Source organism: Bombina bombina, chromosome 2 (genome assembly GCF_027579735.1).
Source record: "Bombina bombina isolate aBomBom1 chromosome 2, aBomBom1.pri, whole genome shotgun sequence".
Taxonomy (NCBI): Eukaryota; Metazoa; Chordata; class Amphibia; order Anura; family Bombinatoridae; genus Bombina; species Bombina bombina.
In genome coordinates, this window is record NC_069500.1 from 294,986,471 (window position 1) to 295,010,011 (window position 23,541).

Genomic DNA, 23,541 nt, shown 5'->3' on the forward strand with positions numbered 1-23,541 from the left:
AAAAGAGATTATAACCAAGTTGCAAGTTTATTGCTAGTGTGTTAAACATGTCTGACTCAGAGGAAGATATCTGTGTCATTTGTTCCAATGCCAAGGTGGAGCCCAATAGAAATTTATGTACTAACTGTATTGATGCTACTTTAAATAAAAGTCAATCTGTACAATTTGAACAAATTTCACCAAACAGCGAGGGGAGAGTTATGCCGACTAACTCGCCTCACGCGGCAGTACCTGCATCTCCCGCCCGGGAGGTGCGTGATATTATGGCGCCTAGTACATCTGGGCGGCCATTACAGATAACATTACAAGATATGGCTACTGTTATGACTGAAGTTTTGTCTAAATTACCAGAACTAAGAGGCAAGCGTGATCACTCTGGGGTGAGAACAGAGTGCGCTGACAATACTAGGGCCATGTCTGATACTGCGTCACAGCTTGCAGAGCATGAGGACGGAGAGCTTCATTCTGTGGGTGACGGTTCTGATCCAAACAGATTGGATTCAGATATTTCAAATTTTAAATTTAAATTGGAGAACCTCCGTGTATTACTAGGGGAGGTTTTAGCAGCTCTCAATGATTGTAACACCGTTGCAATACCAGAGAAACTGTGTAGGTTGGATAAATACTTTGCGGTACCGGCGAGTACTGACGTTTTTCCTATACCTAAGAGACTAACTGAAATTGTTACTAAGGAGTGGGATAGACCCGGTGTGCCGTTCTCACCCCCTCCAATATTTAGAAAGATGTTTCCAATAGACGCCACCACTCGGGACTTATGGCAAACGGTCCCTAAGGTGGAGGGAGCAGTTTCTACTTTAGCTAAGCGTACCACTATCCCGGTGGAGGATAGCTGTGCTTTTTCAGATCCAATGGATAAAAAATTAGAGGGTTACCTTAAGAAAATGTTTGTTCAACAAGGTTTTATATTGCAACCCCTTGCATGTATCGCGCCGATTACGGCTGCGGCAGCATTTTGGATTGAGTCTCTGGAAGAGAACCTTAGTTCATCTACGCTAGACGACATTACGGACAGGCTTAGAGTCCTTAAACTAGCTAATTCATTCATTTCGGAGGCCGTAGTACATTTAACCAAACTTACGGCTAAGAACTCAGGATTCGCCATCCAAGCACGTAGGGCGCTGTGGCTAAAATCCTGGTCAGCTGATGTTACTTCTAAGTCCAAATTACTTAATATACCTTTCAAGGGGCAGTCTTTATTTGGGCCCGGTTTGAAAGAAATTATCGCTGACATTACAGGAGGTAAGGGCCACGCCCTACCTCAAGACAAAGCCAAAGCTAAGGCTAGACAGTCTAATTTTCGTCCCTTTCGGAATTTCAAAACAGGAGCAGCATCAACCTCCACTGCACCAAAACAGGAGGGAGCTGTTGCTCGTTACAGGCAAGGCTGGAAGCCTAACCAGTCCTGGAACAAGGGCAAGCAGGCCAGGAAACCTGCTGCTGCCCCAAAGACAGCATGAACCGAGAGCCCCCGATCCGGGACCGGATCTAGTGGGGGGCAGACTTTCTCTCTTCGCCCAGGCCTGGGCAAGAGATGTTCAGGATCCCTGGGCGCTAGAGATCATATCTCAGGGATACCTTCTAGACTTCAAATTATCTCCCCCAAGAGGGAGATTTCATCTGTCAAGGTTGTCAACAAACCAGATAAAGAAAGAAGCGTTTCTACGCTGTGTACAAGATCTGTTATTAATGGGAGTGATCCATCCGGTTCCGCGGTCGGAACAAGGACAAGGGTTCTACTCAAACCTGTTTGTGGTTCCCAAAAAAGAGGGAACTTTCAGGCCAATCTTAGATTTAAAGATTCTAAACAAATTCCTAAGAGTTCCATCGTTCAAAATGGAAACTATTCGGACAATCTTACCCATGATCCAAAAGGGTCAGTACATGACCACAGTGGATTTAAAAGATGCTTACCTTCACATACCGATTCACAAAGATCATCACCGGTATCTAAGGTTTGCCTTCCTAGACAGGCACTACCAGTTTGTAGCTCTTCCATTCGGATTGGCTACGGCTCCAAGAATCTTCACAAAGGTTCTGGGTGCCCTTCTGGCGGTACTAAGACCGCGCGGGATTTCGGTAGCTCCGTACCTAGACGACATTCTAATACAAGCTTCAAGCTTTCAAACTGCCAAGTCTCATACAGAGTTAGTTCTGGCATTTCTAAGGTCGCATGGATGGAAAGTGAACGAAAAGAAGAGTTCTCTTTTTCCTCTCACAAGAGTTCCATTCTTGGGGACTCTTATAGATTCTGTAGAAATGAAGATTTACCTGACAGAAGACAGGTTAACAAAGCTTCAAAATGCATGCCGTGTCCTTCATTCCATTCAACACCCGTCAGTAGCTCAATGCATGGAGGTGATCGGCTTAATGGTAGCGGCAATGGACATAGTACCTTTTGCACGCCTACACCTCAGACCGCTGCAATTGTGCATGCTAAGTCAGTGGAATGGGGATTACTCAGATTTGTCCCCTACTCTGAATCTGAATCAAGAGACCAGAAATTCTCTTCTATGGTGGCTTTATCGGCCACACCTGTCCAGGGGGATGCCATTCAGCAGGCCAGACTGGACAATTGTAACAACAGACGCCAGCCTACTAGGTTGGGGCGCTGTCTGGAATTCTCTGAAGGCTCAGGGACTATGGAACCAGGAGGAGAGTCTCCTTCCAATAAACATTCTGGAATTGAGAGCAGTTCTCAATGCCCTTCTGGCTTGGCCCCAATTAACAACTCGGGGGTTCATCAGGTTTCAGTCGGACAACATCACGACTGTAGCTTACATCAACCATCAGGGAGGGACAAGAAGCTCCCTAGCAATGATGGAAGTATCAAAGATAATTCGCTGGGCAGAGTCTCACTCTTGCCACCTGTCAGCAATCCACATCCCGGGAGTGGAGAACTGGGAGGCGGATTTCTTGAGTCGCCAGACTTTTCATCCGGGGGAGTGGGAACTTCATCCGGAGGTCTTTGCCCAAATACTTCGACGTTGGGGCAAACCAGAGATAGATCTCATGGCGTCTCGCCAGAACGCCAAACTTCCTCACTACGGGTCCAGATCCAGGGATCCGGGAGCGGTTCTGATAGATGCTTTGACAGCACCTTGGAACTTCGGGATGGCTTATGTGTTTCCACCCTTCCCGCTGCTTCCTCGATTGATTGCCAAAATCAAACAGGAGAGAGCATCAGTGATTCTAATAGCGCCTGCATGGCCACGCAGGACTTGGTATGCAGATCTAGTGGACATGTCATCCTGTCCGCCTTGGTCTCTACCTCTAAGACAGGACCTTCTGATACAGGGTCCATTCAAACATCAAAATCTAACTTCTCTGAAGCTGACTGCTTGGAAATTGAACGCTTGATTTTATCAAAACGTGGTTTTTCTGAGTCGGTTATTGATACCCTGATACAGGCTAGGAAGCCTGTTACCAGAAGGATTTACCATAAAATATGGCGTAAATACCTATACTGGTGCGAATCCAAAGGTTACTCCTGGAGTAAGGTTAGGATCCCTAGGATATTGTCCTTTCTACAAGAAGGTTTAGAAAAGGGTTTATCAGCTAGTTCATTAAAGGGACAGATTTCAGCTCTGTCCATCTTGTTACACAGGCGTCTGTCAGAAAATCCAGACGTCCAGGCTTTTTGTCAGGCTTTAGCTAGGATCAAGCCTGTGTTTAAAGCTGTTGCTCCGCCATGGAGTTTAAACTTAGTTCTTAACGTTTTACAGGGTGTTCCGTTTGAACCCCTTCATTCCATTGATATAAAATTGTTATCTTGGAAAGTTCTGTTTTTAATGGCTATTGCCTCGGCTCGAAGAGTCTCTGAGTTATCAGCCTTACATTGTGATTCTCCTTATCTGATTTTTCACTCAGACAAGGTAGTTCTGCGTACTAAACCTGGGTTCTTACCTAAGGTAGTCACTAACAGGAATATCAATCAAGAGATCGTTGTTCCATCCTTGTGTCCAAATCCTTCTTCAAAGAAGGAACGTCTTCTACACAATCTGGATGTAGTTCGTGCCCTCAAGTTCTACTTGCAGGCAACTAAAGATTTTCGCCAAACTTCTTCCCTGTTTGTCGTTTATTCTGGACAGAGGAGAGGTCAAAAAGCTTCTGCTACCTCTCTCTCTTTTTGGCTTCGTAGCATAATACGTTTAGCCTATGAGACTGCTGGACAGCAGCCTCCTGAAAGAATTACAGCTCACTCCACTAGAGCTGTGGCTTCCACTTGGGCCTTTAAGAATGAGGCCTCTGTTGAACAGATTTGCAAGGCTGCAACTTGGTCTTCGCTTCATACTTTTTCCAAATTTTACAAATTTGACACTTTTGCTTCTTCGGAGGCTATTTTTGGGAGAAAGGTTCTTCAGGCAGTGGTTCCTTCTGTATAATGAGCCTGCCTATCCCTCCCGTCATCCGTGTACTTTTGCTTTGGTATTGGTATCCCAGAAGTAATGATGACCCGTGGACTGATCACACATAACAGAAGAAAACATAATTTATGCTTACCTGATAAATTCCTTTCTTCTGTTGTGTGATCAGTCCACGGCCCGCCCTTTTTTAAGGCAGCTAAATATCTTTTAAATTATACTCCAGTCACCACTTCACCCTTGGTTACTCCTTTCTCGTTGATTCTTGGTCGAATGACTGGGACTGACGTAGAGGGGAGGAGCTATATGCAGCTCTGCTGGGTGAATCCTCTTGCATTTCCTGTTGGGGAGGAGTTATATCCCAGAAGTAATGATGACCCGTGGACTGATCACACAACAGAAGAAAGGAATTTATCAGGTAAGCATAAATTATGTTTTTTTCCATTTCTTTTCATCATATTTTATAAAAATTTTTTTTATAGTAAATAATGGTATCTTTAGAAAGTCCATTTAATGGCGAGAAAAAACTTATGTAATATGTGTGGGTACAGTAAATGAGAGAGGAAAATTACAGCTTAACACAAACACCGCAGAAATGAAAATAGCCCTGGTCCCAACAGTCAGAAAATTAAAAAGTGCTGTGGTCCTTAATTTGTTAATGTAATTAAATGAGGTGGGGCCATAGCAGTTTGTATGATTTTTTTTTTTAATTTTACAGAAACTTTAATTTTGTCCATGAAAAAAAAAAAAACTTTTATTTTTTTATGCTTCTTAATTTCTGATGTCAGTAAGTTAGGTGTGCAGAAACGAGCATAAGCCCCCACCAATACAAACCAAGTTAGAAGGAACCCAGTCCTGTTCACCCAATTATGGACAGATCCATTAACAAGATGATTGGTAATCCAGGCCGCTTTTCTCCAACATTGGTGTGTCCGGTCCACGGCGTCATCCTTACTTGTGGGAAATATCTCTTCCCCAACAGGAAATGGCAAAGAGTCCCAGCAAAGCTGGCCATATAGTCCCTCCTAGACTCCGCCCACCCCAGTCATTCTCTTTGCCGTTGCACAGGCAACATCTCCACGGAGATGGTTAAGAGTATGTGGTGTTAAGTTGTAGTTTTTTATTCTACTATCAAGAGTTTGTTATTTTAAAATAGTGCTGGTATGTACTATTTACTCTGAAACAGAAAGAGATGAAGAATTCTGTTTGTGAGAGGAAGATGATTTTAGCAGACAGTAACTAAAATCCTTTGCTGTTTCCACATAGGACTGTTGAGATGAAGTAACTTCAGTTGGGGGAAACAGTTAGCAGACTTTTCTGCTTAAGGTATGACTAGCCATATTTCTAACAAGACTGTGTAATGCTGGAAGGCTGTCATTTCCCCTCATGGGGACCGGTAAGCCATTTTCTTAGTCTCAAGCAGAATAAAGGGCTTAATATGGGCTATAAAACTGGTAGACACTTTTATGGGCAAAATCGATTGCTTTATTTGGGCATTTTAAACATGTTTATGCTGGTATTTCACACTTATAAACTTGGGGAACGTTTTTTAACGTCAGGCACTATGTTAGACACCTTTTCCAGTCAGGAAGGGCCTTCCCAGTTGTAGACTGAGCCTCATTTTCGCGCCATTACTGCGCAGTTGTTTTTGAGAGCAAGACATGCAGATGCATGTGTGAGGACCTGAAAATAGTTGGAAAAGTTCCTAGAAGGCATCATTTGGTATCGTATTCCCCTCTGGGCTTGGTAGAGTCGCAGCAAAGGCTGTAGCTGGGACTGTAGAGGGGTTAAAACTGTAACCGGCTCCGGTTTCGTTATTTTAAGGGTTAAAGCTCTGAAAATTGGTGTGCAATACTTTTAATGCTTTAAGACACTGTGGTGAAATTTTGGTAAATTTTGAACAATTCCTTCATATTTTTTCACATATTCAGTAATAAAGTGTGCTCTGTTTAAAATTTAAAGAGACAGTAACGGTTTTGTTTTAAAATGGTTTTTGTGTTTTACTGTCAAGTTTAAGCCTGTTTAACATGTCTGTGCCTTCAGATAAGCTATGTTCTATATGTATGAAAGTCAATGTGTCTCCCCCTTCTAAATTATGTGATATTTGTGCCAAAGCGTCCAAACAAAGTAAGGACAGTACTGTCACAGATAATGAAGTTGCCCAAGATGATTCATCAGATGAAGGGAGTAGACATGGTTCTACATCATCTCCTTCTGTGTCTACACCAGTTTTGCCCACGCAGGAGGCCCCTAGTACTTCTAGCACGCCAATGCTCATTACCATGCAACAATTGACGGCTGTAATGGATAACTCCATAGCAAATATTTTATCCAAAATGCCTGCATATCAGAGAAAGCGCGATTGCTCTGTTTTAAACACTGAAGAGCAGGAGGGCGCTGATGATAATTGTTCTGTCATACCCTCACACCAATCTGAAGGGGCCATGAGGGAGGTTTTGTCAGATGGGGAAATTTCAGATTCAGGAAAAATTTCCCAACAGGCTGAACCTGATGTTGTGACATTTAAATTTAAATTAGAACATCTCCGCGCACTGCTTAAGGAGGTGTTATCTACTCTGGATGATTGTGACAACCTGGTCATTCCAGAAAAATTATGCAAGATGGACAAGTTCCTAGAGGTTCCGGTGCACCCCGACACTTTTCCTATACCCAAGCGGGTGGCGGACATAATGAATAAGGAATGGGAGAAGCCCGGCATACCTTTTGTTCCCCCTCCTATATTTAAGAAATTATTTCCTATGGTCGACCCCAGAAAGGACTTATGGCAGACAGTCCCTAAGGTTGAGGGGGCAGTTTCTACTCTAAACAAGCGCACTACTATTCCTATCGAGGATAATTGTGCTTTCAAAGATCCTATGGATAAAAAATTGGAGGGTTTGCTTAAAAAGATTTTTGTACAGCAAGGTTACCTTCTTCAACCCATTTCGTGCATTGTTCCTGTTACTACAGCAGCGTGGTTCTGGTTCGAGGAACTAGAAAAGTCGCTCAGTAGAGAGACTCCATATGAGGTTATGGACAGAGTTCACGCACTTAAGTTGGCTAACTCTTTTATTTTAGATGCCGCTTTGCAAATAGCTAGATTAGCGGCGAAAAATTCAGGGTTTGCAATTGTGGCGCGCAAAGCGCTTTGGCTAAAGTCTTGGTCAGCGGATGTATCATCCAAGACAAAATTGCTTAATATCCCCTTCAAGGGTAAAACTCTCTTTGGGCCAGAATTGAAAGAGATTATCTCAGACATCACTGGGGGAAAGGGCCACGCCCTCCCACAAGATAGGCCTTTCAAAGCCAAGAATAAGTCTAATTTTCGTTCCTTTCGTAATTTCAGGAACGGACCGGGCTCTAATTCTGCATCCTCTAAGCAAGAGGGTAATGCCTCACAGACCAAACCAGCCTGGAAACCGATGCAAGGCTGGAACAAGGGTAAGCAGGCCAAGAAGCCTGCCGCTGCTAACAAAACAGCATGAAGGAGTAGCCCCCGATCCGGGACCGGATCTAGTGGGGGGCAGACTCTCTCTCTTTGCTCAGGCTTGGGCAAGAGATGTTCAGGATCCCTGGACGCTAGAAATAGTTTCTCAGGGTTATCTTCTGGAATTCAAGGAACTACCCCCAAGGGGAAGGTTCCACATGTCTCACTTATCCTCAAACCAAATAAAGAGACAGGCATTCTTACATTGTGTAGAAGACCTGTTAAAGATGGGAGTGATACACCCAGTTCCAACGGCGGAACAAGGAATGGGATTTTACTCAAATCTGTTTGTAGTTCCCAAAAAAGAGGGAACTTTCAGACCAATCCTGGATTTAAAGATCCTAAACAAATTTCTCAGAGTACCATAGTTCAAGATGGAAACCATTCGAACGATTCTACCCACAATTCAGGAAGGTCAATTTATGACTACCGTGGATCTAAAGGATGCGTATCTACATATCCCTATCCACAAAGAACATCATCAGTTCCTAAGGTTCGCCTTTCTGGACAAGCATTACCAGTTTGTGGCCCTCCCATTCGGGTTAGCCACTGCTCCAAGGATTTTCACAAAGGTACTCGGATCCCTTCTAGCGGTTCTAAGACCAAGGGGCATTGCAGTAGTACCGTACTTGGACGACATTCTAGTACAAGCGTCGTCTCTTTCAAAGGCAAAGGCTCACTCAGACATCGTTCTGGCCTTTCTCAGATCTCACGGATGGAAGGTGAACATAGAAAAAAGTTCCCTGTCTCCGTCGACAAGGGTTCCCTTCTTGGGAACAATAATAGATTCCTTAGAAATGAGGATTTTCTTGACAGAAGTCAGAAAGTCAAAACTTCTAAACGCTTGTCAAGTTCTTCATTCTATTCCTCGTCCTTCCGTAGCTCAGTGCATGGAAGTAGTAGGATTGATGGTTGCAGCAATGGACATAGTTCCTTTTGCGCGAATTCATCTAAGACCATTACAACTGTGCATGCTGAAACAGTGGAATGGGGACTATACAGACTTGTCTCCAGTGATTCAAGTAGATCAGAAGACCAGAGACTCACTCCGTTGGTGGCTAACCCAGGATCACCTATCCCAGGGAATGAGCTTCCGCAGTCCAGACTGGGTCATCGTCACGACAGACGCCAGCCTAGTGGGCTGGGGCGCGGTCTGGGAATCCCTGAAAGCTCAGGGACTGTGGTCTCGGGAAGAGTCTCTTCTCCCGATAAACATTCTGGAACTAAGAGCGATATTCAATGCTCTCAGGGCTTGGCCTCAGCTAGCAAAGGCCAGATTCATAAGATTCTAATCAGACAACATGACGACTGTTGCGTATCTCAATCATCAGGGGGGAACAAGGAGTTCCCTGGCGATGAAAGAAGTGACCAAAATCATACAATGGGCGGAGAATCACTCCTGCCACCTATCTGCGATCCACATTCCAGGTGTGGAAAACTGGGAAGCGGATTATTTGAGTCGTCAGACATTCCATCCGGGGGAGTGGGAACTCCACCTGGAGATCTTTGCCCAGTTAACGCAACTATGGGGCATTCCAGATATGGATCTGATGGCGTCTCGTCAGAACTTCAAGGTTCCTTGCTACGGGTCCAGATCCAGGGATCCCAAGGCGACTCTAGTGGATGTACTAGTAGCGCCTTGGACCTTCAACCTAGCTTATGTGTTTCCACCGTTTCCTCTCATTCCCAGGCTAGTAGCCAGGATCAAACAGGAGAGGGCCTCGGTGATCTTGATAGCTCCTGCGTGGCCACGCAGGACTTGGTATGCAGACCTGGTGAATATGTCATCGGTTCCACCATGGAAGCTACCTTTGAGACCGGACCTTCTTGTTCAGGGTCCATTCGAACATCCAAATCTGGTCTCCCTCCAGCTGACGGCTTGGAGATTGAACGCTTGATTCTATCAAAGCATGGGTTTTCAGATTCCGTGATAGATACTCTGGTTCAAGCCAGAAAACCGGTAACTAGAAAGATTTACCATAAAATATGGAAAAGATATATCTGCTGGTGTGAATCCAAGGGATTCCCATGGAATAAGATAAAGATTCCTAGGATTCTTTCCTTTCTACAAGAAGGTTTGGATAAAGGATTATCTGCGAGTTCTCTAAAGGGACAGATTTCTGCTTTATCTGTCCTACTACACAAACGACTGGCAGTTGTGCCAGATGTTCAAGCATTTGTTCAGGCTTTGGTTAGGATCAAGCCTGTTTACAGACCTTTGACTCCTCCCTGGAGTTTAAATCTAGTTCTTTCAGTTCTTCAAGGGGTTCCGTTTGAACCTTTACATTCCATAGATATTAAGTTGTTATCTTGGAAAGTTTTTTGTTTTTGGTTGCTATTTCTTCTGCTAGAAGAGTTTCTGAGTTATCTGCTCTACAGTGTACTCCACCCTATCTGGTGTTCCATTCAGATAAGGTTGTTTTGCGTACTAAGCCTGGTTTTCTACCAAAGGTTGTTTCCAACAAAAATATTAATCAGGAGATAGTTGTACCTTCTTTGTGTCCGAATCCAGTTTCAAAGAAGGAACGTTTGCTACACAATTTAGATGTAGTCCGTGCTCTAAAATTCTACTTAGAAGCTACAAAAGAGTTCAGACAAACTTCTTCTCTGTTTGTCGTCTATTCTGGTAAAAGGAGAGGTCAAAAAGCAACTTCTACCTCTCTTTCCTTTTGGCTTAAAAGCATCATCCGATTGGCTTATGAGACTGCCGGACGGCAGCCTCCTGAAAGAATCACAGCTCACTCCACTAGGGCTGTAGCTTCCACATGGGCCTTCAAGAACGAGGCTTCTGTTGATCAGATATGTAAGGCAGCGACTTGGTCTTCACTGCACACTTTTGCCAAATTTTACAAATTTGATACTTTTGCTTCTTCGGAGGCTATTTTTGGGAGAAAGGTTTTGCAAGCCGTGGTGCCTTCCATTTAGGTAACCTGATTTGCTCCCTCCCTTCATCCGTGTCCTAAAGCTTTGGTATTGGTTCCCACAAGTAAGGATGACGCCGTGGACCGGACACACCAATGTTGGAGAAAACAGAATTTATGCTTACCTGATAAATTACTTTCTCCAACGGTGTGTCCGGTCCACGGCCCGCACTGGTTTTTTAATCAGGTCCGATGAATTATTTTCTCTAACTACAGTCACCACGACACCCTATGGTTTCTCCTATTTTTTCCTCCTGTCCGTCGGTCGAATGACTGGGGTGGGCGGAGCCTAGGAGGGACTATATGGCCAGCTTTGCTGGGACTCTTTGCCATTTCCTGTTGGGGAAGAGATATTTCCCACAAGTAAGGATGACGCCGTGGACCGGACACACCGTTGGAGAAAGTAATTTATCAGGTAAGCATAAATTCTGTTTTTATGCAGATGAAAGGGGTGTGTGTGTTTGTTTTTTTTCTTTTGTTTTTTGCCTTGTTCTGAGAAGAAAAGGTTTAGTATAAGCCCAAGATAGCTTATTGTTGGTGTCATGAAGTGTCAAACTTCTGCAACATCCAAATAATTGTGTGGTGAGGGGGTAAGTTTATTTATTAATAACAAAATCATAACCAAAAAATATTATAGTGGGGTTATCAAAAAGTAGTCAAAATTCACCAAATCGTATTTATTATTGTACTATTTTTATAACATTCTAAACAATATTTAGTCCTTATGGGACATGAAACACGTTGGGCTTGTAATATAACATGTTAAAAAAATTTATAGTAAAAAAAAAAAACACCCATAAAACCTTTGCAATATTCATTCATTATATATATATATAGCATCATATGTTTCTGTCATTTAAATTGTGGGCTTTTCAGTTCTTATCTGAATTGGAAAGTGTGGTTTCCAGCCTTCTGCTACATGCTACACCGCCATTGTTTGCTTAGTATAGTAACTCATTCATATATGCCCCTAATTTGGCCCTAACAGAGGAGATAAGAGAAAATGAGATTGATGCCAATTACTTTATGGAGACTAAAACTTTATACTAAGTGCTTCAATATATAAACACTAATATATATTTTTTTTTTAAATTAATCTTTATGTTATTCTGAGACTAATCTTTTTTTCATAACATTATACGTCCCTTTTTAAAGGACCAGTAAACATAGTAGATTTGCATAATCAACAAATGCACGATAACAAGACAATGCAAGAGCACTTAGTCTGAACTTCAAATGAGTAGATTTTTTCTAATGACAATTTTAAAAGTTATGTCTATTTCCACTCCCCTTGTACCATCTGACAGCCATCAGCCAATCACAAATGCATACACGTACCATGTGACAGCCATCAGGCAATCACAAATGCATATATACACTTATTCTGTGAATTCTTCCACATGCTCAGTAGGAAAGTTTAAATATAAAAAGACTGCACTTTTCTTAATGGAAGTAAATTGGAAAGTTTTAAAATGGCATGCTCTATCTGAATAATGAAAGTTTAATTTTGACTTGAGTGTCCCTTTAATAGATAAGACATTGTTCTCAGTATGCCACAGTAGTTACAATTTTGGTATGCATTGTTACCTTCATTTAAACGTTTTTTTTTAAACCATTTTGTACATGTTGTATTATCACCATTTATTTTTGTTTTTTAAACTTGTCACATTTATTGCATGGGTTATTTTATGTTTTTTTTTTTTTTTTTTTCAAATTTGAAAGAAATCCTTTGCCTTGCTCATCAGTTAAAAAAAAAAAAGAGTGCTATGCTATTGTGTGTGTTTATGTAGGACTCTTTCCAGCAGCTGTTTCTCAAGCTGCCACATCATCAGCCGGGCTGTAAAATAGCAAACCATCACTGCTGGACCAAACAAAATGTTACAACTTGAAAGACTGAGAAGTGGCTAATTTATATTGGAACATTATGTAAAAAATATTTGGAAATTACTTCAGACCATTAAGAAATGTAACTTTGTGTTGTCTAGTAAAATATATAAAACAGTCATGGGGAAATGGGGTTAAAGTACTGCTGCATTTTTGATGGGCAATAAAAATGGTTAAATTTAAAATTTTGAATATTTTCTGTGTCAGTGGTTTAACTAAGCATGATACAGGCAATAAAGAGGTTAATTCATGTACACATTTGAGCTGGGCAGTGAATGGTTGAATCTAGTCTTTACATTTTACAGACAATAAAAGGGTGAAATCTCTATTGTGTGTCTTACTGGAAACATGGAGGATAAAGCAGTGTGTTACTTTTAACTATGGGATAAAAGGACAATCTACGTAGCTATATTTTTAAACAATATATATATATATCTATATCTTGACAAATGTGTAAAAATTAGGAGCTAATAAGAACATTAAAGGGACATTAAACACAAACAACTCTGCAATATACTTTCATTATTTATTTTGTCCTCTTTACCTGTAATTCCATTCTGAAATTGTGAGCTTTTCAGTTCCTGTTAGAAATGGAAGTGCAGAACACTGTTAAATCCAGCACAACCATAGGCTGCACACTCTAGTGACCTATTTATAACTGTCCCTAATTGGCCACAGCAGAGAAGGTAACACAAGTTACAACATGGCAGCTCCCAGTGTTTTATAGACACTAAAACTTTACACTTATTTTGTCACTTTTTAAACAACTAATGAAACTTTAAAAAATACATCTACATGTTAGTCATGGACTAATCTTTTCTTTGAATGCATCATTCTATCTAGCATTTATTTAGTGTTTAATGTCTCTTTAAGGAGCCAGACAGTTGGATTTGTATATAGATATATGGAAAATAACCCAAGAAGTTAGGAGCCAGGGGTAAAATTCTAGGAGCCAGTGACTCCCAGTGTATATGTATATACATATACACACACACTGTTATCTTGATGTGCCCTGAAATTGTTTAACTAGCTTCTAGACTGCACTCTCACACTGGACTGGATATGTATCCCACAAGATGGGAAGTAATCACAGAACATGTGGAATTCATGTTCCATCACATTACGCTTTCGCATCCTAATGCATAAACAAATGTGCTAGTTAAATAAATTAAAGTTATCATTTTCAGTAACAAAATAGGAATGTAAACTCGTCCTGATTCTTAGCACTTGTGAAAGATAGAAAAGTGTAAATATCTAGCAGCACTAATTTATAGGTTTTATATGTTTAACATGTATAGCTTTGTTATTTTAACTTATACAGACTTTTTTTTTTTTTTTTTTATTTTAGGTTGTGAAGATGAGGAAGGATGTGAAGAAGGTCAAAGTTCTCACAATACGCAAACTTACCCGACACAATGCAAAACTAAAATCAAAAAAGTTAGTTTCTATTATAATCTTTTAAGATGTATTCATTCAGGCTGGCTTTAGATAATATCTGATACAGTGTAAGGTTATTAGGTTTAACCCAGCAGTCAAATATAGAAACGCCAAATTATAGTGTACAGGTGGCCCTCGGTTTACAACGGTTCAATTTACACCGTTTCAGAATAACAACCTTTTTTTTCAGTCATGTGACTGCTATTGAAAAGCATTTAAAGAAGCAGTGCATATATTAAAATAGCCAGTAGGTGGAGCTGTCCGCTTGTGTTGCAGCAAAGCCAAGCAAGCTGAAATTAATCAGTTTAACCAGACCTGAGCTATCGAGCAGATTTCAAAGGAACAAGATTTTCCTGTCTATAAATCAGTCCAGATTGGAATGCATAGAAAGAACTGTTTGCAGAAAAATGCAAGTAAAATCTGTGTTGTGTGATTATTTTATTAGGTTTATAATGCTGTTTAGCAAATGTTTTTGTTCATTTAACTTAGTTTAATTATATATTCTGTGTTGTGTGATTATTTTATTAGGTTTATAATGCTGTTTAGCATGTAAAGTCTTCATTTCAAAGCTTTAAAAATAATGTATTAGGTGTTACTTATGACAATTTTAAGAGGGGCCTGGAACCTAACTCCCTCACTTCCCATTGAATTACATTATAAACTGGGTTTCAATTTACAACGGTTTCGATTTACAACCATTCCTTCTGGAACCTAACCCCGGCGTAAACTGAGGGCTACCTGTATTAGTAATCTGATTTTGTTTTTCACCAATTTTACAGAAGAAACAAAATAATAAAAAATTAATACAGTAAGAAGTAGTTACAAAGGCATTCTCAACAACATTTTTCAACTACTGACCCTATATTAGAAACATCAGTCCACTCTTACAGCCAAAACTTCTACTTAGTTTTGTATAAATACTTTCAGTGATTAGATCTAGGTATCCTCTACATACTTTTGAAATAATCAAACAGCATATCCAGAGATACTTTTAATCAAAATTGCAATATTTCAAACCATTTTTCTCTAGCAAATAATAAAAACAATAGAAATGTGTGCTTGTTGGACATCCCATTACAAAACCATGGCAATTAATATGGAATTGCACCCTTCACCTTTGTGGCTAGAACCGTCACAAGTATTTTGGGAAGGCTTTCCACACGATTTTGTTAAGAAATATGCATTCCAATACATCCAAACGGTGTTCAATGTGGTTAAGATCAGGGCTTTGTGCAGGCTACTTGAATTCCTCCACACCAAACTCACAAACCATGTCGTCATGGAAATTTGTGCACAGGGGCACAATTATGCTGGAACAAGAAAGGGCCTTCCCCAAGCTGTTGCTAAAAAGTGGGAAGCACTTAATTGTCTAAAATGTGTTTGTATTATATAGCATTAAAATGTCCCTTCATTGGAACTAAGGGTCCTAGCCCAAACCTTGAAAAACAACCCCAGACCATTATGCCTCCTCCACTAAACGTTACAGTGGGCACTATGCATTACAGTAGGTAGCATTCTCCTGACACCCACAACACCAAGATTCTTCCATTAGACTGCCATATAGGGAAGCACAGTTAATCACTCCAGTGAACACACTTTGATTGCCCATGGAGTATGTGCTTTACACATCTCTATCCATCCATTGCGCATGCCCAGGTGAGGCTTGTGTGCAGTTGCTTGGCCATGGAAACCCATTTCATGAAGCACCCAATGCACAGTTCTTGTGCTGATTATTCTTCCAGAGTTTTTAGAAATATGTAGCCAGTGATACAACAGATAATCATTTTTTACGTAATATACAATTTAGCACTCAGCGACCCTGCTTTGTGAGTTTGCGTGGTCTACTGGTTCATCGCTGGGCTTTTGCTGCTCCCCGTTTAAAGTCAATGAAACACCTGAACTCAATAATTAGTAGTGATATCTACAAGAGTATACACTGTATATTTTTATTTATTGCACACACAGCTGAACATTTTCAGTAGTCCCTGATGAGTAAGAAATTAAAGTGGAGTACAAAATTTAACTTTTTTCTTATCAAATGGACTAGTAACTTTTCTCCCCCTGACTAGTAAACTATAGTGATATATATTTATTCACCCCTAGATTAAAAACCTATTTTATGAGTGGTTAGTTATGAAGGCCTTACAAACCTACAATAACAATAAGGGTGTCACAGCCATTTGTAATTCTTCATAAATGTGCACAAAACACAAGTAAGTGGACTGCACTCTCATCCCATATCACTTACAAAACTCACAGTTCTGGGGGCAGGCACCCACAAATTGGGTTTATATGGGTATGTGTGTGTATGTATGCATATGTATATGTGTATATATATGTGTGTGTGTATATATATATGTATGTGTATATATATATATATATATACAGACACAGGTAGAACTCCCTTTATCTAAACTGCTTGTGAATGGAAAAAGTTTGGATTTTGGAATATTTGCTCTATCTCCTCTCCAAACTATTCCATTTTAATGAAGCAAAGCGTAAACAACAATATCTTGTGTTTAGGCAATATTTACATGTGATAATACAGCTTATACATGTGACCTTAGGTAGTTTTATATAATTTTAATACTTTTGTATAAATAATACCCTCAGAAAGATAGTGCAGTACTGTAATCAGAAAGGTAATAGTTGTTTTAAATAAATATAGACTATTATTTGCATTTTAGAACACACTAAATCTTACAAAGACTGAGAGACTATCGATTTACAGTCAGGGAAAAATAGTACATTTTGATAATTTTATTATTTTATTTTTATTTCAGAATAAGTTTGGATTTTAGAATTCTGGATTTGGATATTTGTGTGTGTATATATGATGCAATTAATCATGATATGAGGCTATACATTCGATATCTAAATCGCATGAGGCTCCAATTCTTTTTTCAAAACAAAGAAAAAAAACAAAACAGTTCGAAATGATAAAAAAATAAAATAATATGGTTGCATAAGTGTGCACACCCTCTTATAACTGGGGATGTAGCTGTGTTTAGAATTGAGCAATCACATTCAAAATCATGTTAAATAGGAGTCAGTACACACCTACCATCATTTAAAATGCCTCTGATTAACCCCAAATAAAGTTCAGCTGTTCTAGTAGGTCTTTCCTGACATTTTCTTAGTCGCAACCTACAGCAAAAGCCATGGTTCGCAGAGAGCTTCCAAAGAATCAGAGGGATCTCATTGTTAAAAGGTATCAGTCAGGAGAATGGTACAAAAGAATTTCCAAAGCATTAGATATACCATGGAACACAGTGAAGACAGTCATCAAGTGGAGAAAATATGGCGCAACATTGATGAAAAGACGAGAAGAAAACTGGTCTGGGAGGCTGCCAAGAGGTCTACAACACCATTAAAGGAGCTGCAGGAATATCTGGCAAGTATTGGCTGTGTGGTGCATGTGACAACAATCGCCCGTATTCTTCATATGTCTGGGCTATGGGGTATAGTGGTAAGACGGAAGCCTTTTCTTACAAAAAAAAACATCCAAGACCAGCTAAATTTTGCAAAAACACATCTGAAGTCTCCCAAAAGCATGTCGCAAAAGGTGTTAACCAAGATTAAACTTATTGGCCATAATTCCAAAAGATATGTTAGGCACAAAAACAACACTGCATATAACCAAACGAACACCACAGTGAAGCATTTTGGTGGCAGCATCATGCTTTGGGTCTGTTTTTCTTCAGCTGGAACTGGGGCCTTAGTCAAGGTAGAGGGAATTATGAACAGTTCCAAATAACAGTCAATATTGGCACAAAACCTTCAGGCTTCTGTTAGAAAGCTGAACATGAAGAGAACTTCATCTTTATGCATGACAACGCCCCAAAGCATACATCCAAATCAACAAAGTAATGGCTTCACCAGAAGAAGATTAAAGTTTTGGAATGGCCCAGTCAGAGCCCAGACCTGAATCCAATCGAAAATCTGTGGGGTGATCTTAAGTGGGCTGTGCACAAGAGATACCCTCGCAATCTGACAGATTTGGAGTGTTTTTGCAAAGAAGAGTGTGCAAATCTTGCCAAGTCAAGATGTGCCATGCTGAAAAAAGGGTGCTTCAACAAAGTATCAGTTTAAGGGTGTGTACACTTATGCAAACATATTATTTTAGTTTTTTATTTTTACTTCCCTCCACCTAAAATATTTTAGTTCGTTTTGCAATTGAGTTGTACAGTTTATAGGTCACATTAAAGGTGGAAAAAGTTCTGAAATTATTTATCTTTGTCTCATTTTTTTACATCACAGAAACATGACATTTTAACAGGGGTGTGTAGACTTTTTATATCCACCGTGTGTGTGTGTGTGTATATATATATATATATATATATATATATATATATATATATATATATATATATATATATATATATATATTCACAGAGGCTGGTGCACTCGCACAAACAGGTGTCCAGTTGCCAGGGTGCTGAATGCAGGTATAGATAAAGGTAATAGAAGACAGCACTCGCTTTCTGATGAAGGGGAGCTGTCCCCGAAACGTCACATAAATAAAAGCTTCTATTGCTTATCCTTAAGCCCAGTGAGTGCTACATACCCTAAGTTTCAGACTGCAGACGTCCCTAGGGGGAAATAGAATTAAGTGGCTTTCTCTGCTCTTCATTCCTGCATGGGCTCTGCTTTTAGATTTCTAGATTGATCGGCTGCTTATGAGAACAGAAAGTGAAAGTAAAAGAGCAATTTTACAAATGTGTGCTAAAAGCAACCACTAGATGGAGCTGGTTTGCAAGAAATCACAAATATATGTCTGTGTGTGATATATGTATATGTGCGTGTGTGTGTATATGTATATATGTGTATATATATATATATGTGTGTGTGTGTGTGTGTGTATATATATATATATATATATATATATATATATGTATGTATAAATAAATATATATAGTGTGTAAGTATGTATGTATATATATATGTATATATGTGTGTGTATGTATATATATATATATATATATATATATATATATAATTATAGTAACTACAGGGAATATTTCTTTCCTAAGATATGGTGAGTCCATGACGTCATCATTTACTGTTGGGAATATCACTCCTGTGCATGGAGGAGGTGAAGTTTTGGTGTCTGAAGAAAATTGGATTTCTTTTACTTCAAGCAAGTTTTTGAAAGCCAGAGTAGGTTTACTCTGATTTTTCCTTTTCAAGATTATGTCTTGCCGTACTCTATGTTAATCTCTTCACTAGGGTAGTGGTGGCTTTTAAGCAGTTAGTGTCAATTGCCAAAGGAGTACCGAGAGTTCCTAGACTTTTTTGACAAGGTGCATGCCGGTAGGTTGCCTCCTCACCGGTCTTACGATTATGCCATAGACCTGCAACCCGGAGCCATTTCTCCTCGGGGCCGGGTTTACCCTCTGTCGCGGAGAATTGTGCTATGGAGGAGTATGTTGTCGCTGCTCTGTCGCGGGGGATTATCCGCAAATCCTGCTCTCCTGCAGGGGCTGGCTTTTTCTTTGTGAAGAAAAAGGGTGGCGAGTTAAGACCATGCATCGATTATAAGGGTCTTAATTGTCTTACCATTAAGAATGCTTACCCTATTCCGCTCATTACGGAACTCTTTGACCGCCTCAAGGGAGCTACGGTCTTTACTAAACTTGATTTGAAAGGAGCATACAATCTCATTAGGATTAAGGAGGGCCACGAATGGAAAACAGCATTTAACACCAGGAGCGGGCATTATGCGTATCTTGTAATGCCCTTTGGCCTATGTAATGCTCCTGCTGTTTTCCAGGAATTTATTAATGATGTTCTACGAGATATGTTGCAACAGTGTGTTGTGGTGTACTTAGACGACATCCTCATACACTCACCCACACTTGAGGCTGATCGTTCTGATGTTACACAGGTTCTTCAGAGACTACTTGAGAACGGCCTGTTTTGTAAACTCGAGAAATGTGAGTTCCATCAGACTCAAGTAACCTTCCTAGGTTATGTTATCTCCATTGCAGGGTTCTCCAAGTTATCTGCAGTGTCTCGCCCAGTTGGTTTTCGGTCTATTCAACTTTTTTGGGGTTCGCCAATTACTATAGAAAGTTTATTAAAAACTTTTCTTCCTTGGTCAAACCTATCACAGACATGACTCGTAAAGAGAATGATCCACTCCATTGGTCACCTACTGCCGTTAAGGCCTTTGATAGTTTTAAGACTGCCTTTTCTGCCACTGAGTTCTGTCTCATCCTAACCCTGTCCTGCCTTTCATTCTTGAGGTCGATGCGTCTGAGACTGGAGTAGGTGCCCTCTTGTCCTACGCCTGACGGTTCCTTGCATCCATGTGGTTTCTTCTCTAAGAAATTGTCTCCAGCTGAGTGCAATTATGAAATTGGCGACAGGGAATTACTGGCCATAATTTTGGCACTTAAGGAATGGAGGCATCTTCTCGAGGGTACTAGCGTGCCAGTGCTCATTCTTACTGACCACAAGAATTTAACTTATATCTCTGAGGCAAAACGTTTAACGCCCATCTGGCCTGTCGGGGCGACATTTTTGTCTTGGTTTAATTATGTGGTCTCCTACCTGCCTTGTAGTAAGAATGTTAGGGCTGATGCCCTCTCTCGACAATTTTCCCCTCTGTCCAAGGAGGAGTCTATACCTACTCCAGTTATACCTCCTGACCATATTTTGGCTACCATACGTACTAATTTGACTTCTCCCTCCTGAGACACCTAGTGATAAGTGTTTTGTTCCTGAGAATCTTCAAACTAAACTTTTGCACACTTACTACTATCCTAAAGCCGCAGGTTACCCAGGCAAGAACCAAATGATTTGGTCTGTCACTTAACAATTCTGGTGGCCAGGTCTTTGTTCTGATGTTGCGTATGTTGCTTCCTGCTCAGTTTGTGCACAGAATAAGACTCCTCGCCTTCTTCCTGTGGGTCTTCTTCAACCTATTGCTAACGGTGAGCGTCCTTGGACACATCTTTCCATGGACTTCATTGTCGAGCTCCCTGTTTCCAGTGGCAATACTGTTATCCTTATGGTGGTTGACCGTTTTTCTAAAATGTCACATTGCATTCTCTTGAAGAAGTTGCCTACCGCTCAGGAGCTTGCTTCAATTTTCGCCCGGGAGGTCTTCCGTTTACATGGGTTACCCAAGGAGATAGTGTCGGACCGGGGTAGCCAGTTTGTCTCCAGATTTTGGCGTTCCTTTTGTGCTCAAATGGGGATCCAGCTTTCCTTCTCCTCGGCATATCACCCTCAATCCAATGGGGCTGCGCAACGGTCTAATCAAGCTCTGGAACAGTTCCTCCGTTGCTATGTCTCAGATCACCACTATAATTGGTCTGAACTGTTACCTTGGGCAGAGTTTGCTCGTAATAGTGCTCATTTTTCTCTTGTTAAGTGTATCCAGTCCACGGATCATCCATTACTTATGGGATATTAACTCCTCCCCAACAGGAAGTGCAAGAGGATTCACCCAGCAGAGCTGCTATATAGCTCCTCCCCTAACTGCCATTACCAGTCATTCTCTTGCACCCAACGAATAGATAGGATGTGTGAGAGGACTGTGGTGATTATACTTAGTTTCATACCTTCAATCAAAAGTTTGTTATTTTATAATAGTACCGGAGTGTGTTATTCCTTCTCTGGTAGAATTTGAAGAAGAATCTACCTGAGTTTTTCTATGATTTTAGCCGGAGTAGTTAAGATCATATTGCTGTTTCTCGGCCATCTGAGGAGAGGTAAACTTCAGATCAGGGGACAGCGGGCAGATTAATCTGCAAAGAGGTATGTAGCAGCTTATTATTTTCTGACAATGGAATTGATGAGAAAATTCTGCCATACCGATATAATGTAAACTCAGCCTTAAATGCAGTAGCAGCAACTGGTATCAGGCTGTCATGTATGTATATTTTACACTTCAGTATTCTGGGGAATGGCACTTCACTGGAATTATACTGTATGCATAAAACTTTAGCCTAATTTGCAGGGACTAGCAACAGGCTTTTTAATAACACTCAATTTATTAATGTTAAACGTTTTTTGCTGGCATGTAAAATCGTTTAATTTTCTGAGGTACTGGGTGAAAAAATGTTTTGGGCACTATTTTTTTCCACTTGGCAGTCGTTTTATTTAATTTATGACAGTTTACTGATCTCTCTCACTGTTATGTTATGTTAGTTATCCTTTGCTAATGGGAGCAATCCTTTGCTAAAATTGTGTTTTTTACAAAGATTTGATGCTATAACTTTTCAGTTTATTAATTTTCAACTGTCATAACTTTTTCTGTGCTTCTTATAGGCACAGTACGTTTTCATATTATAGTAAATTACTTGAAAAGTATTTCCAAGTTGCTAGTTTATTTGCTAGTGTGTTAAACATGTCTGATTCAGAGGAAGATATCTGTGCTATATGTGCTAAAGCCAAAGTGGAGCCCAATAGAAATTTATGTACTAACTGTATTGATGCTACTTTAAATAAAAGTCAATCTGTACAAATTGAACATATTTCACCAAACAACGAGGGGAGAGTTATGCCGACTAACTCGCCTCACGTGTCAGTACCTGCATCTCCCGCTCGGGAGGTGCGTGATATTGTAGCGCCGAGTACATCTGGGCGGCCATTACAAATCACATTACAGGATATGGCTACTGTTATGACTGAAGTTTTGGCTAAATTACCAGAACTAAGAGGTAAGCGTGATTACTCTGGGGTGAGAACAGAGTGCGCTGATAATATTAGGGCCATGTCAGACACTGCGTCACAATTTGCAGAACATGAGGACGGAGAGCTTCATTCTGCGGGTGACGGTTCTGATCCAAACAAACTGGATTCAGATATTTCAAATTTTAAATTTAAGCTGGAAAACCTCCGTGTATTACTAGGGGAGGTGTTAGCAGCTCTGAATGATTGTAACACAGTTGCAATACCAGAGAAAATGTGTAGGTTGGATAAATATTTTGCGGTACCGGCGAGTACTGACGTTTTTCCTATACCTAAGAGACTTACTGAAATTGTTACTAAGGAGTGGGATAGACCCGGTGTGCCGTTCTCACCCCCTCCGATATTTAGAAAGATGTTTCCAATAGACGCCACCACACGGGACTTATGGCAAACGGTCCCTAAGGTGGAGGGAGCAGTTTCTACTTTAGCTAAGCGTACCACTATCCCGGTGGAGGATAGCTGTGCCTTTTCAGATCCAATGGATAAAAAGTTAGAGGGTTACCTTAAGAAAATGTTTGTTCAACAAGGTTTTATATTGCAACCTCTTGCATGCATTGCGCCTGTCACGGCTGCAGCAGCATTTTGGTTTGAGTCTCTGGAAGAGACACTTGAATCAGCTCCATTAGATGAGATTACACACAAGCTTAAAGCCCTTAAGTTAGCTAACTCATTTATTTCAGATGCCGTAGTACATTTAACTAAACTTACGGCTAAGAATTCCGGATTC

General features: G+C 40.5%; 1 protein-coding gene across 2 annotated transcripts in view; it reads left to right on the forward strand.

Annotated features, from left to right (window-relative positions):
* SRFBP1 (serum response factor binding protein 1) overlaps nt 1-23,541 on the forward strand; it is a 307,243-nt gene that overhangs the window by 79,965 nt on the left and 203,737 nt on the right. For both annotated transcript variants that reach the window (XM_053701596.1, XM_053701598.1), the window contains exon 2: nt 14,023-14,111. In XM_053701596.1, the coding sequence (XP_053557571.1) occupies nt 14,023-14,111 (89 nt within the window). The remainder of the gene's footprint in view (nt 1-14,022; nt 14,112-23,541) is intronic.